Source organism: Leptodactylus fuscus, chromosome 3, assembly GCF_031893055.1.
Source record: "Leptodactylus fuscus isolate aLepFus1 chromosome 3, aLepFus1.hap2, whole genome shotgun sequence".
Lineage (NCBI taxonomy): Eukaryota > Metazoa > Chordata > Amphibia > Anura > Leptodactylidae > Leptodactylus > Leptodactylus fuscus.
Window position 1 is genome coordinate 109895577 of NC_134267.1, and position 14652 is coordinate 109910228.

At 38.9% G+C, this 14652-nt stretch overlaps 1 protein-coding gene across 2 annotated transcripts in view; it reads left to right on the forward strand.

Annotated features, from left to right (window-relative positions):
• ATG5 (autophagy related 5) overlaps positions 1-14652 on the forward strand; it is a 91420-nt gene that overhangs the window by 28581 nt on the left and 48187 nt on the right. For both annotated transcript variants that reach the window (XM_075268171.1, XM_075268173.1), the window contains exon 6: positions 11701-11795. In XM_075268171.1, coding sequence (XP_075124272.1) covers positions 11701-11795 — 95 coding nt within the window. The remainder of the gene's footprint in view (positions 1-11700; positions 11796-14652) is intronic.

Here is a 14652-nt window from a genome sequence, read left to right on the forward strand (position 1 = left end):
ATTCCTCCTGTGATGTGTTTGTAGCACAATACATTTTGGACATGTTTAATGTTTTTTAGGCACATTCTTTTTATTAGTTACCTAGTAAAAGTTATGTTTTAGGTGTTTTCCCTGTCTTTACATTTATTTAATGCTGTCTAAATTCCATATCTCATACATACATATCATTATTTTTAGTTCCAATATTCTAACTGTTTGTTACCCCCTTCTTCCCACTCACTGCCTGCCCAGGGATAGACCTATCATTACATCATGTGCATTGTTCCATGAAGGACTTCTACCAGATACCAAAATCCTTATGTTAAAGAGGACCTTTCACGGCTTTGGACACATGCGGTGTTATATACCGTTGGAAAGCCGACAGTGTGCTGAATTCAGTGCACTGTCTGCTTTCCCGATCTGTGCCCCGGGTGAAGAGCTATTGGTCCCGTACCGTAGCTCTTCATCGTCAGAAGGGCGTTTCTGACAGTCAGGAACATCCTTCTGCATAGCAGCGCCTATAGCGCTGTACAGTGTGAGTGGGGAGGAGCGCCCCCCTCCCTCTGCTCACAGTACTTGTCCATAGAAGAGTATTATCAGGAGGGGAGGGGGCATTCCTCCCTGCTCACACTGTACAGCGTGATAGGCGCTGCTGTGCAGGAGGATGTTCCTGACTGACTGTCAGAAACGCCCTTCTGACGATGAAGAGCTACGGTACCGGTACCGATAGCTCTTCACCTGGGGCACAGATCGGGAAAGCCGACAGTGCACTGAATTCAGCGCACTGTTGGCTTTCCAGTGGTATATAACACCGCATGTGTCCAAATCCATGAAAGGTCCTCTTTAAAGACAGTTTTTGATACATGATATTGATCCACTGTATATGAAATAAAGAGGATATTTTGTTAAGGTTCAGAGTAAATGGTAATGGCGCCCAATGTGACAACCAGTTCTAATCTCTATTTTCATGTGTTTATAGAAACTAATTAAGCTTTGGTGATCTTGGCACCATGAGCAGTAGTCCGATATATCTGGTTCATGTGTCTTTGTCCTTCTACCCCACCAGTCACTACAGTGAAGAAACTGTTGAGCTTGTGGCAGGAGGAGAGAGCCTTAATGGAATATGAAGGTTGTTCAACTAGTTATCTACCTCAATATGTCTGTCAGTGTTAGAAAGTTAAGCTTATCTGTGCAGGTTGAGACATGTGTAAGGATGCAACACAACACTACCTGCATGATCAGTTTATTGTTCTTCTATGTAGCTCATGTATCATGACTGTATAGAGCAGATCAATATTTCGGTTATATAGCCAGGATCTCATCTAAGCCTATGAAACCTGGCAGCCATTATAAAATCAATAACAACCTGCAACAAAACATGTTCTTCAAATATTAGGACATGTTAAAGTGAATTGACTCTTAAATGCGTTATGGGTTTGAAGACCTGTACCGAGCTTGGTGCTGTTGACAGACATATCCTCCATATCTCTTAAAAGTTGCGAATGCTCACGTACGTAACATATGAAGCTGTGGTTACCTCTCGAACTAGGTCTCGAAACTGAGAGTGGTTGCCAGTATATAAAAATATCATAAACTCTGTCACCATGGTGGATTTAATGCACATAGAAACCAAGCATAACCTAACAAGGTGATGAAGAATGGGGACTATTTTGAGTACTAAAAGCCTAATACAATATTGGCGATAGGTGATATATGTGTGTCACGTAATCTGTGGAGTATGACTGTATCAAGATTGTTTGATGCCATTTACCATGTGAGAAATATTGTGACTGTCACTAATGTTAGCTGAAACTTCTCTCCCCTCTATCTTCCTGTGAAATTTGGAGTTCAATTGTTAGTAGTTTGACACACATGTATGAACGTGTTTTCTATCAAGGTGGAGGAAGTCCATGTTATTGCGAAACACTTGCTTTATCTTATTGTTTGCCGCTGACTTTGTAGGTGCGCAGAGGAGGCAATTCAAGTATTTCATAATATGCGAGAGAAGACTACATTTACTAGTACAACTACTCAATTATGGCCAGATCTGGACAAGAGCCATCTAAAACACAAGCACAGCAAGATGCTTCATGTGGTTTGCCATGGGTGGGAAAATGTAACTTCAATTGGGTTTTTGTTTTTCAAATCCACCTGAATACATGTTTGTGGTTGTGGGCAGTGCCACTTTATTATGTCATAGGTACGTTTTACAGGGTTAGGCAGTCTCTCGTTTCGTGCCATCTAGGTCACTGTGCCCTTATTCCACAATTCACAAACTATACTGTGCTTCCAATTAAGATTATTCTTCAAGCATTACAGCCTGTGAGAGGAGTAGTTAATGCTTTTTTATGTGTTGAAATTACTTTCTACAGGTACAAGTAATCATTGTCTTGTGTATCCTGAATGTCACATTCATAGACTTTCATTTGCTTACTGTGGTGAATGCACATATCTACAGTTACAATCAATGAAACCAGTATTCAGACCAAAATGGTCTGGTACAGTTCAGTTTTGTAGTATGTACCTACAAGAGATGTTTTCCAGTTGGAATAACTTCTTAACCCACCTACAGTTTTGGACGGGCAGGATTTGGGGCTTGATCCAAGTGCATTGCTATTCACCCCAAATACATCTTGTTCAGGGACACTAACTATAAACTGCTCTATCTCCAAAGCCACAATCTTAATCTTGTTTTAACACCGCGTCAAAATCCTGACCATTTTGCCCCGTATGAACTAGTCCTTAGATGATCCCTGGTGATAGGGGCACCATGGACTTTAGTTGAAATTTGATGAAATCTCCCCCGTCCCCCCCGTCCTCCTTATCAGTCAGAAGCATACTTGCCATTTATTCTACATGGTAAAAGCTATAGACATGAAAATTCAGATGTCAGAACTGATGTTTTCTGATCATCTCACCTCTCAGAAACAAAAAGTGATAAAACCTGATCAAAAATCACAAAATACAAGGTCTCGTAAACCTACATTGAAATACAATTTGAAAAATTATGAAGGCTGAAATGCAGAGAGGGATGAAACGTAACTGGATTAAGGCTAAAAGACATAAAGCATCAGTTATGTGCCAGTAATATTTATTTCCATCATAAATTTAGAATCCGTATTAAAAAAGTGACTATTTCAACAGGATTTTTGCAATTTTAAGGCGACTTTTAGGGGGTTAAACGGTTAGTCAATGGCTGTGTTTTTTGGGGAAAATGTAAGCACTAGCACTTTTTTCCACTACAATAGTTGCTACAGGAGATGGGGTGTAACATGGCACACATTCAAAGTATACTGTGTAATATACAGTTGCTCCAGAGTGAAAGCTGCTTTTTGCAGCAGACCTCTGCTCTGGTTCAGAAAGGGGGTTACTGAGCAGGGGTTCCCTTTTATATATAAGAACATCTGTTTATATAGAACATGTGAATGGGGGGTGGTGGTTGTGCCCTTCAAAACAAAATGTCAGTGGAATACATGATGGCTTTCATTAGCTTTAGCCTTTAGCTTTTTTGGTGACTGTATAGAAGTGTAAGCATTAGCTGTGATCTATAGAAGCAGGAGTGATTGGTGTGACATCTATACATTGAAAAACTGCTATATGTTATATTTCCGTAAAAGACAGTATAGTAAAACCTTTCCAAAAGACAGTGATTGTATGTGGGTCTAAAAGCGATTAATTAAACCAATGAGAATATTCCCCGTTGAATGGAGCAGCTATTTTTCGTGCTTCATGGGTTTTTGATCTTTAGTGTTTAACCAAGAACATGGAGTTGGGAGACCAAACCTCCCATTCCTTTATTTTTCCACAGCCTGACTCCTACTCCAATTCTGATTCCTTCACAAATAACTGACAGCCAAAGTCAGTCAGATGCAGTACAAATTTAAAATAGTCATTTTACTTTGTCGGAGTCTGTAACTTTCTTCCAACTCAAATCACTCTATGGGAAATGCAGTAGCAGTTTCTACAATAAATGCTTCTTTACCTGCTAAATGTAATTGGGAGTTTTATTTATCCCATTCCCTTCTGTATGCATACTTCCTGCTTATAAAAAAAAATATATGTATCATTCTAAGGAATATAATATTCTGTTTCCATCCTAATCATTAGATCATACCTACCTTACCATTACCCATTACTTTCAGGAATTACTCTTTTGTAAAATGGAAAATCTCAACTAGAGTTGATCAGAAATACAGTCATTGTTTAATATTTACATAATCTTCTTTTGATGTGGTTTTGGGAGGGGGAATTTTACAGTTTGTGTTTTGAAGACGAATGAAAAATGTGGCATTTGACTTTGTTCAGGTTAGAGACCATGTTAGTGTCTAGTAACGTCATATATATTATATATCCCACTTCTACAATCACCGCAGACGAAGTCGCGGGTACCAGCTAGTTCTATATATTTTTTAAATTTTTTTGAAGTGTACAAGCCTTCTGCTGACTGGAGAGAGATCATCTTCCTACTCATGCCTTTCCCATTGTTTTCATGTCTGGAGATTGTGTGTATCCCATTATTATTTCATTGATTCCAGTATGAATATACCATATTTCACTTTTACCTGTTAGGGAGCGTTCACACTACCGTCGGTGTCCGCTCCTAGTGTCCGCTCAAAATCTGTCATGGACATTAGGAGCGGACACCGACAGTAGTGTGAACGCTCCCTTACTGACTCTTTTGTTAGAAGAATGCCTATGGTTGTTTTTGTTTTATAAACAAGGTCTGACTGTGACCTTTTAAGGATATAGATTTTGTGTAACAGCCACATCAAAAAAGATTGGCGGGAAAAATCACAGCAGCAACACTTTGCATTTTAACAGAGAGCCCACAGGGGTTCCTTTGCAGACTTTCTGCTTTAAAGAGGACCTTTCATCAGATTGGGCACAGGCAGTTCTATATACTGCTGGAAAACCGACAGTGCGCTGAATTCAGCGCACTGTCGGCTTTCCCGATCTGTGCCCTGGGTAAAGCGCTATCAGTCCCAGTACTGTAGCTCTTTATAGTAAGAAGGGCGTTTCTGACAGTCTGTCAGGAACGTCCTTCTCCACAGCAGCGCCTATCGTGCTGCACAGTGTGAGCTGTACAGCGCGATAGGCGCTGCTGTGGAGAAGGATGTTCCTGACAGACTGTCAGAAACGCCCTTCTGACTGTAAAGCGCTACAGTACCGGGACTGATAGCGCTTTACCCAGGGCACAGATTGGAAAAGCTGATAGTGCGCTGAATTCAGCACACTGTCTGCTTTCCAGCAGTATATAAAACTGCATGTGCCCATCTGATGAAAGGTCCTCTTTAACTATACCTATAGAGAAACCGCCAGCGTTTCTGTAGATATAATTGAAATGCTATGATTTCCAAAAGTGTAACGGTTTTGGAAATCATAGTGTCTCCGCTGTGCGTGTATTTTTCCACTATGTGTAGATGGTATTCGCTAGAAACCTATCAACTACTCAGATTGTAAAACATCTCTGTTTTTCTGCGGCTATTTCAAGCCTGTAGATGTTGTTGTATTTTTCAGAAATCCCTTTAACTATTTTTAAAGTTTTTGTGCTCTTAGGTTTGTTTGTTTTTTTAATATTATTTTTGATATTTATTTATGACTCTAGTTAAAGCCTATATTATTTTCCACAACTATTTGAAAGTAATTCATTAGGAATTTCCATAATTACTTTGATAGCAAAACACACCTAGATAACCACAGACAAACAGCCTGTTTTGATCTTCACTTTATTTCTTGAGCAAATTTTATTTCTTCCGATCTCTTCGCAAGATCAAAGTTATTATTGCTATGTATGGATATTCCAAACGAGTCATTTAAATAAGTCATTGCAGTCATTGTGACCGATTATTACATGCAACCTAATTTCAACTTGCATACCGTACATACTTGAGTATAAGCCGAGTTTTTCAGCACAGTTTTTGTGCTGTAAAAGCCCCCATTGGCTTATACTCGAGTCAAGCCAATAAAAAAAATAAATAAATTGGAGGGTGGGGTCTATGACCAGCCGCAATAGTAATGTATAGAATCTCCCATAGTATAGTGAAAAAAAAGAAGCTTTAAAAAAATATAATAAAAATAAAATAAAGTTCTAAATCACTCCTTTCCTTAGAATATATATATATATATATATATATATATATATATATATATATATATATATATATATGGTAGAAAATGACTGTGAAACACATCCACATTAGGTATCCCTGTGTCTGAAAGTGCCCGGTCTACTGAATATAGGGTATCTGCAGTGCTCCTGGTCCATCGGGAAGGGGTTAATAGGAGCACTGCAGATACGCTATATTCAGCCAGGCTGAATTCCAAGTGGGGAGAAAAAAAACAGTCCTCAAGCTCAGGGAAGGGGCAGACAGACAACCAAAACACCCCCTCCTCTTTCCCAGCACCCAGCAACTACTGCACCCAAAAACTCCGACCATTTTAATTTTTGAAATTTTCCAGTAGCTGCTGCATTTCCCCCCTCGGCTTATACTCGAGTCAATAAGTTTTTCCAGTTTGTTGTGGTAAAATTAGGGGCCTCTGCTTATATTCGCGTCGGCTTATACTCGAGTATATAGAGTAATAGGCATTGTAAATTGCCTGCATCTTCTCAAGTAGCTCCAATGTGAGACAGTTGTTCAAGTACAATGGAAATGGTTAGAAGTGTGGATGTCGGCTACACAAATACTGTAGCTGCTTTGCTAAGGTGTGGTTCACATCTGTGCTCATCTGTGTTTTGTAGAAACAATAAAAATAACAAAAATAATGGTGATACAGTCCATTATATGATGGATTCCATTGGCACACAATAGACCCTTTTTGACTATTAATGAGATTAGCCCCTGCCTCTCTTCATTGATTTTCATGCAGCTGTGTGTGTGTGTTCTTTAGTACTTATCCTTGAAAGTTTGTAACTTTTTTTTTTTTTTTTTTTCTTTGTGAATAGTATTTCAGAATCATGTTCAATATTGATGATACCTACGGTACTGTAGGCAGGGGATAAGAGGAAGTGGTGAAACTCTGAACAATGCAGATTTACAGTATATTGTGTTATTTATCTCCCATGAAAGCTGAGTAATGGCACCTTAACAGAATGTAAAGACCAGGATTCAATGTAGGAACTCTGGCTCAGGGTCTTGGATCTCCATTTTTATTTTTTATTACTGCAGATCTTCTTTTTGTAATCAGCAATAAGCAGCAATGAGAAATTTAAAAATAATGCTGTTTTTGGATAGTGTGTACTTATACGCCCATTGAGATACCTATGGTTGATTATTTTGTTTCCATTGTTTTTTTTTCACTTTGAAGTGAAAACTATTTAATTTCTATTTTTTATTTTTAACTTTTTTTTTTTAAGTTCAGATAATTTTTTTTCCTGTCCCACAAGGAGACTTAAACCTGGGATTGCAGTACATCACATATAGACTCCCTATATGCCATAAAGATAGGCAGCTAGGAAGCCGTTGCTTGGCAACCCCCACAATCTCATCACATGGGATCTGAGAGGTGGGGTTGGTAGGGAAGGGGCATGATTAGCTTGGGCCCACCTTGCCCCCGAACAACCCTGATGCTGTGATCGCTATTGATCACTGCAACTGAGGGGTTAAGCCGCTGGAGTCTAAGTATTTGTCGACTTAGGGACTTAGGTAGCTAGTCCTAGGTCTCATCTGTGTAATATAGCTGAGACCCGGAAGTCATGCTGCAGACACAAGTCCTGTGCCCGCAGCTTGAAAGCACATTATCATACTATTATGATGCTGAGTGTTCACTATACATACAGTGTGACATAATAGCATGGCACAGAGTGAGAAGGGGTTGTCCAGTTTCAGCAAATAAATATTGTTTGCATAATAAAAGTTGTACAATTTTCCGATATACTTGCTGTATCAATTAATCATGCTTTTCTAGATCTCTGCTTGCCGTCAATTGATTTTTATACCCTGGAAGTAAATAATAGTCTATGGTCATGTGACGTTACACAGGTGCACAGCTCGTTACAAGACAGATTTCTATAGTGCTGCGACCATAACAAGTCACATGGCCATGTCCAATGTATCACATGACCCTAGGACTGATTTTTATCCACTGGTTGTAAGCAGAATGTATGACAGCAAGCAGAGATCTAGAAAATCGTGAGGAATTGATACAGAAAGTGTATGAGAAAATGTTATAACTTTTCATTATACAAACAATAACTTTTATTTTCTGAAACTTAAGAAGTATATTTCTTCTTATAAATTAATTACTTAAAATGTAAAGTGTTTTTCTGGTGCAGACAACACAATGTAGTATGCCCCATTTGGGTATATTGAATTAGTTGGAAACTGCCATCCTTTTTGAGATTACTCAGCCTTGTTCAGAGTGCGTCTCCATCTGTTATAAATAATGTGTCGGGACCTAACAAGCGGTTTATTAGCTTTCTTGTGTGGTTCAATGATGGAGGTGCATGGACTTCCCATTGTTCAGACGGATCATTATGAGAAGAATGGTCAAAAGTCATGGACAACAATTCTGTGCAACTCGGTCTTCAAAGATCCCCTGTTAAGTGCCACACATTTCCTAACAGCTCTTATGAGTTACAGTAAGAGTTTTATTCCTATTTTACTGGCTTTAACGCAGCTTGACTATAGCAACGCAACTTTTGGCAATAACGTGTAATTTTAATAATAACTAGGACTAAAATGCTCAAGTTACTGCACTATGACATGCGTTTATTGTTGTTACTGTCTCATGAGTACTTGTAATGTACCAGTGGTGTTAGCAGCAGGAACACAGCTATAAATGATCCATAATGTGGTTTTTTTTGCAGGTATTATGTATATTAGTCTTTCTTCACACTGCCACTGAATGTCAGAGGATCAGAACAGTATTTTAGTTTCCCCCATTGAGAAATACGAATGGACTCCTTTTCCATGCAATGGTTACATTTTTATTTTGATTTTTTTTTTTACATTTTAATGGGAAAAAGTAATCCTGCATTCTGTATATTTGTTACAATAACTGAAATTGAAATACACAGAACAGTGAGTCCTCTATTTGTCACTTAAGGACTTTATGGACAATTTGGTTTCCTATGCTGAGCATCCACAATCCCTATTAATGGTCGGATTACGTGACTGTTTTCAAGTAGGAGCGTGACAACAGGAATTTTTAGAGTTCATAAAAAGCTTGGTCATGTTTTCAGTGAACATGACTAAAATTGGCATTTCAAACACCTCCACACAGTTTATTTTAGCAGTATGTGCTAGATTTTGTAAATCTGATTCATAGTTACTGTAGGTCATTGTTAATGGTTGTACATTATGACAAAGCATATACTACCTAAATGACTGCGGTCCTTTTCAGTTTTTCATATTGTTTTACTTTTGTAATTCAATTATAATATTGGTTTGTTGGAGTATGTATTGGTGTTCTGTGATATTAAAATCACATTTGTTAGGATAGTAGAGCACAATTTACTGACTGCGGCTATAGTCTCTTCTCTAAAGTATATTCTATATACGTACTAAGAAGCTAAAGCATTGTATGCTCAGACTGGCCCACTCAATACATCGTGTGTCACCACCCCTAAGGATACTTTAAAAGTTCTAGCGGTGGACTGGCTGTGCATGTGGGTTCCATATAGCATAGTTGCCCATGTATAGCCTCTGAGCGCATATATGTAATGCATAGGTGCCCAACCTTTTTTTTTTTTTCTCACCAAGGACCAGTTTGAATGCAGATATTTTGAGGATACCAATCAATGTTTTGTCGCACCATATAGTTATATTGTACTTAAAGAGCAGAGATGTGGCAGGCAGACCCCTTGGGCACATGTAGAGAGAAAAGTGCTGCTTCCAGTACTTTTCTCTCCACATGATTCGTGCAGACACTAAGCGGAAACCATACAGACCCCAATGTAGTCTATAGGGTTTGTGTGGTTTCTTAGCCAACCGCTTTTTAATGCATATAGGTTTCCGTTCAGGGGGGCCCCAAGCGGACTCTCCAAACGGAATACCAAACAACGACGTGAAACGGGCCTAAGTCTCTGGAGAATGGTTTATGCTTATTTTCTTTAAAAAATAAAAATAAAAAAAAATACTGGAGCTTCTCCAGCGTAATTTGCAACTGCGACTCTTTGTTAGAGAATTCAGTCTCACCCTTAAATTTTTTTGTAATTGTAACTATTATCTTTATGGGATTTCTAGATCTTCTAAATATACACGTTCCTCCTCCAATAGAATTTGCATTAGTTGCCTCTTTCCATTGAATTATAATGAAGAAAAATATTTTTCAGACAATAAGTCTAGGTTCACATGATGGAACATGAAGGAGAGTTCAAGGTAGTGTTCCACCTCAGATTCCTCTCCAAATTCCGGCCCTGTGTATCCTGCAAACCTTCACATGGAGGGAAGTGGCGCTGATTCTGCCAGGATAACTTGCGGCCGAATCAGTGCTGATAAAAAGACTGCCATTGAGTTCAATGGGTTCCGTCTACCGTGCGGAACTCATTGAAATCAATGGGTTAAAAAGCCTCCCATTGATTTCAATGTGTTCTGCGTGGAAGATGGAACTCATTGAAGTCAATGAGAGTCTTTGTATCAGCGTTGATTCTGCCATGAGTTATCATGGCAGAATCAGCGCCACTTTCCTCCATGTGAATGGACCCTCAGTCGTCTTCTGTGGCTGTGCTAGCTAATTAACCCCAGACATGACCGAATTAATCAGACTCAGTGTTGACTGAATTGGCCAAGAAATCAGGCAAAATCAAGTAGGATGCTTCAATCTCCTGGAAAAAAAGAAGTGTCCTGAAGTAAAATTAATCTATCATAGACTCTTATTGAAAGCAATGGGAGGCAGATTTCAGCTAGAATTTTGCGATAATTTTGAGGCGGATTTATGTGCGTACAGCTATGTAGTACACTCGCTGTACACAAACACTGCTTTGCTACACACAAAACCCTACTAAAAACACTTCTACACATATAGCTTCATATGAACACACAGCACTAATATATTTATTTGTATTTTATCTGTATTTGTTTTTACTATTTATCCCTGCCACTTGTGAATCCACCCCACTATTCAGGTTCTATTACCTCAATAGAAGCATCACCAAATAAGATGGAATATCTAAAGGACCGTTCCTGATATAATGATCATGTGGTCAGTAACATGCTTATTACATCATCAATCGTCCTTCAGATCATTCATCTCATCCACTGTTCTCCATCCGCTCCTGCCTTGCACTGACCTCATAGGTTGGTGTTTTGCATGAAGGGAGACAACTTTGCAACGCCATCTGTGATTGTGTACAGTGCTTTATCACCCTACCATTATAGAAGTGGTTAGTGTATCTTCCACAGCTGGAGCCCCTGACTTTGGACTATACCATGCAGGCACTTTTTAGCTAGATTTTATTTTTTCTTTCAGTTGCTTACTTTGGATGATTCAGTTGGTGCCACCTTTTTGACTGTATTCTTATTATATAGCATCTATTAGTTAACTGTCTTTGCATTAGATTTTTCTGCCCAAATTGCCCCTTTTCAGTGAGCCATACCTCTTTCCCACATTCTCCATCAATGTGGTGCACTTTTTGTTTAGTTAAATCTATCCTATATTATGTTTTTTCAATGTGTTTCAATGTTGTATGGGTTTTAAATATGAATTGCCTGTCATTGTCCTGTGTTATTAATAATAATAACATTGCTCACTTATGTTTTTGTGTTTGTTGCACTTTCCTAGATAAGTTTGACCAGTTTTGGGCAATAAATCGAAAACTTATGGAATATTCGCCAGAAGAAGGAGGTTTTCGTTATATACCCTTTCGAATATACCAGGTATATTATATAAGAACTTCTGTATAATGCTTTAAACTTTAATGCCAAGTCATAGCTGTCTAATAGCATGTCTAAAAAGAGAGTGGTTCTCTTCAGACACATTGTCTGCATCCATCCCTGAGCTTAAACAGGAAAGCACTCATTTGTAGCCCGCTCTCTAGCATACCGGTCGGGCTGGACAACTTTGGTACAAGGTCTGAAGAATTTTATTTGCGTTGATGTGTTTGCTTAATGGTAAAAATATCTACTCAAAGCGAAACTAATGATTAATTGGGAACGGAAATTGCTGCTATTACCGTGAAAGCTACCTGATGTGAAGGCAATTGCCCACTCCTATGTCTGTGTTTAATGTACAATAATTGTCTTTCAATTTTGCCGTGTTTTTCCCCTTATGAACAAAAATCAGCATGTTCAAGTTAGGTGTTAACCACTTTCTGCCTAAAAACACTTCAGTACTGTACTCTTGTTTAAAGGGAAACCAACAGAGCACCAGCAGCTAATAAGACGAATAAAATCATTACTAGTGTAAGCTCATGTACCATGACTGATTTTCTTTTCACTTTGGCAGATGATAATTTTGAGCATATATTATGGACGGTTATCAATCAGAGGTCCCTCGTATCTGCCAAACTGGTGCTACTGGTGTGCTTTTTTTTTTTTTTTTTTTTTTAAAATGTATTTATTTTTTCCCCCTATCAGTAAATCTTTTTTGAATATGGGATGGAAATCCAAGCAAACACGAGGAGAACATACAAACTCCTTGCGGATGTTTTTTTGCCCTTGGCGAGATTTGAACACCAGGACCCAGCGCTGCAAGGCTGCAGTGCTAACCACTGAGCCACCGTGTGGCTCCCTGGTGTTTTTTGTTTTTGTCAAACTTCTGGACGTCATAATGGATTCTGATCTACTCAGCGAGGTCCATTTATTATATCATTGGTGTCTGTCAGCTGTCACAGCATGAGTTGTGTTTTTCTGTTCCTATAATGGAACAAAAATACTGAATTTCCAGGATCATACTCAAGTCTTCTAGCATAAAGCATAACTAAACTTTCAAACTACTTTTGATTTTCTGGCGGTCTTTGACTAATTCATACATTTTAAAATATACTTTATTAATAAATGACATTTCCTTTCTGTGAAATCCTGCATTTCTTTAATTTTTCTTACATTGCAACATGCCATCGCTTGTTGGTGGCACGGGACTGGCTTAACAAACACACCAGTGACCTCATGACCCTCGATTGGCCTGCCTGCTCTCCCAACCTCAACCCCATAGAGCTTTTATGGGATGTTGTGGATACTAGTGTCTGCTCCATGGACCCAGCGCCAATTACATAGGACCAATTGTGGGCCACAGTGCAGACTGTGTGGATCAATATCTCTCTTCTTACACCTTGTGGAGTCCATGCCTCGTCATGTTGCTACATTTATCAGGGCTAGCAGAGGAGTGATCCGCTATTAACAGCGCATCCCATACCTTGCCATGACTTTTGGCCACTCTGTGTATAAAATCCCCTTCCCCTTTGGCCTGCACACTTGGTTGTCTTGGTTATCTTGAGCGTTATAAATATATAATACTATAAATACAAATGCTGTGCTTATTGTAAATATATATTACTGTATAATAAATCCCAACTGTATTTTCATCCAAAGGTATCTCTGGAAATAACGTAGGAAATGAGCTAAAATGTATTACTGCCACACATGCAGCCAAAAAAAGCAAAAGTTGATTGAAAGTTTAGTTATGTTTTACGCTAAATGAAGCGTTATTTTCCCAATACACAGCTCTTATCTTACGTTGCTCAGTTTGTCACATACAGCTCATTATTCCTTCTCGGTGGTCACGGCTCGTTGCCTAGGTTGCAGACCATCTTATATCCAGCTCTAGTGGTTGGGCTGGTGCCTCAGTCCCAGCTCCCAGTCACCTATACTCTCTTCTTTTTCTGTCTGTGCATATTGCGAACAAGGGCTAGAAAAGTTTCTTGATCAGGGTCTCTGGATTTAGAAATAAGAGCACCTTGCAGGCTTGAACTGAAAATCAGGAACTTGGGGGTTATGGAAGGGGGGTAGAGGAGAGGTGCGGGCTGGTCAAGTTGGACTGCAAACTGGCAATATCTAAAATGGCAGAATAGGCTTTGTTCTCTAAGGGGTAATGGAGATGTCCTATGAATCTTTTTCCTGCAAACGTTATGAAATGCTGTTAATTGAAATGTTTCTATCTTCTTTTTTTTTTTTTTTTTTTTTCTTCTACTAGTTTTTTGATTTCACGTGTGCAGATAAAGCAGGGAAGCAGAGTTCAGATCGGTTTCTATTGGCTTCTCTACAGTGATGAAAGAATGTGTAGACCAAGTGGCTAAGAATGTGTATTTCAGTAGTGGACTGGCCCCTCTAAGGGGGCATTCACACGGAGTAATGTGGCGCTGATTCTGCCACGATAACTCACGTCAGAAGCAGCGCTGATAAAAAGCCTCCCATTGATTTCAATGTGTTACTTGCGTTAAACGGAACCCATTGAAGTCAATAGGAGTCTTTTTTTTTTTCAGTGCTGATTCTGACGCAAGTTATCGTGGCAGAATCAGTGCCACATTACTGCATGTGAATGCCCCTAAAGCGTGTGTGCTTTATTTCACTGCACTTAATTTTGGCATATTGATAATCGTATATGTTAAGCTGACATTCAGCATAGCAAATGTCATTGAATTAAAAAAAAAAAAAAAAAAAAAAAAAAAGATTTTCTAAGATGCTCATTTTTACCTCAAGGGGGCAGATCTGCACTGTGTGTATTCCTGGCTCTGTGTTTTTACAGCTCTGGAATCTTAGCACTTAGACAATGAAATAGTTTGTGATCAAACCCTTC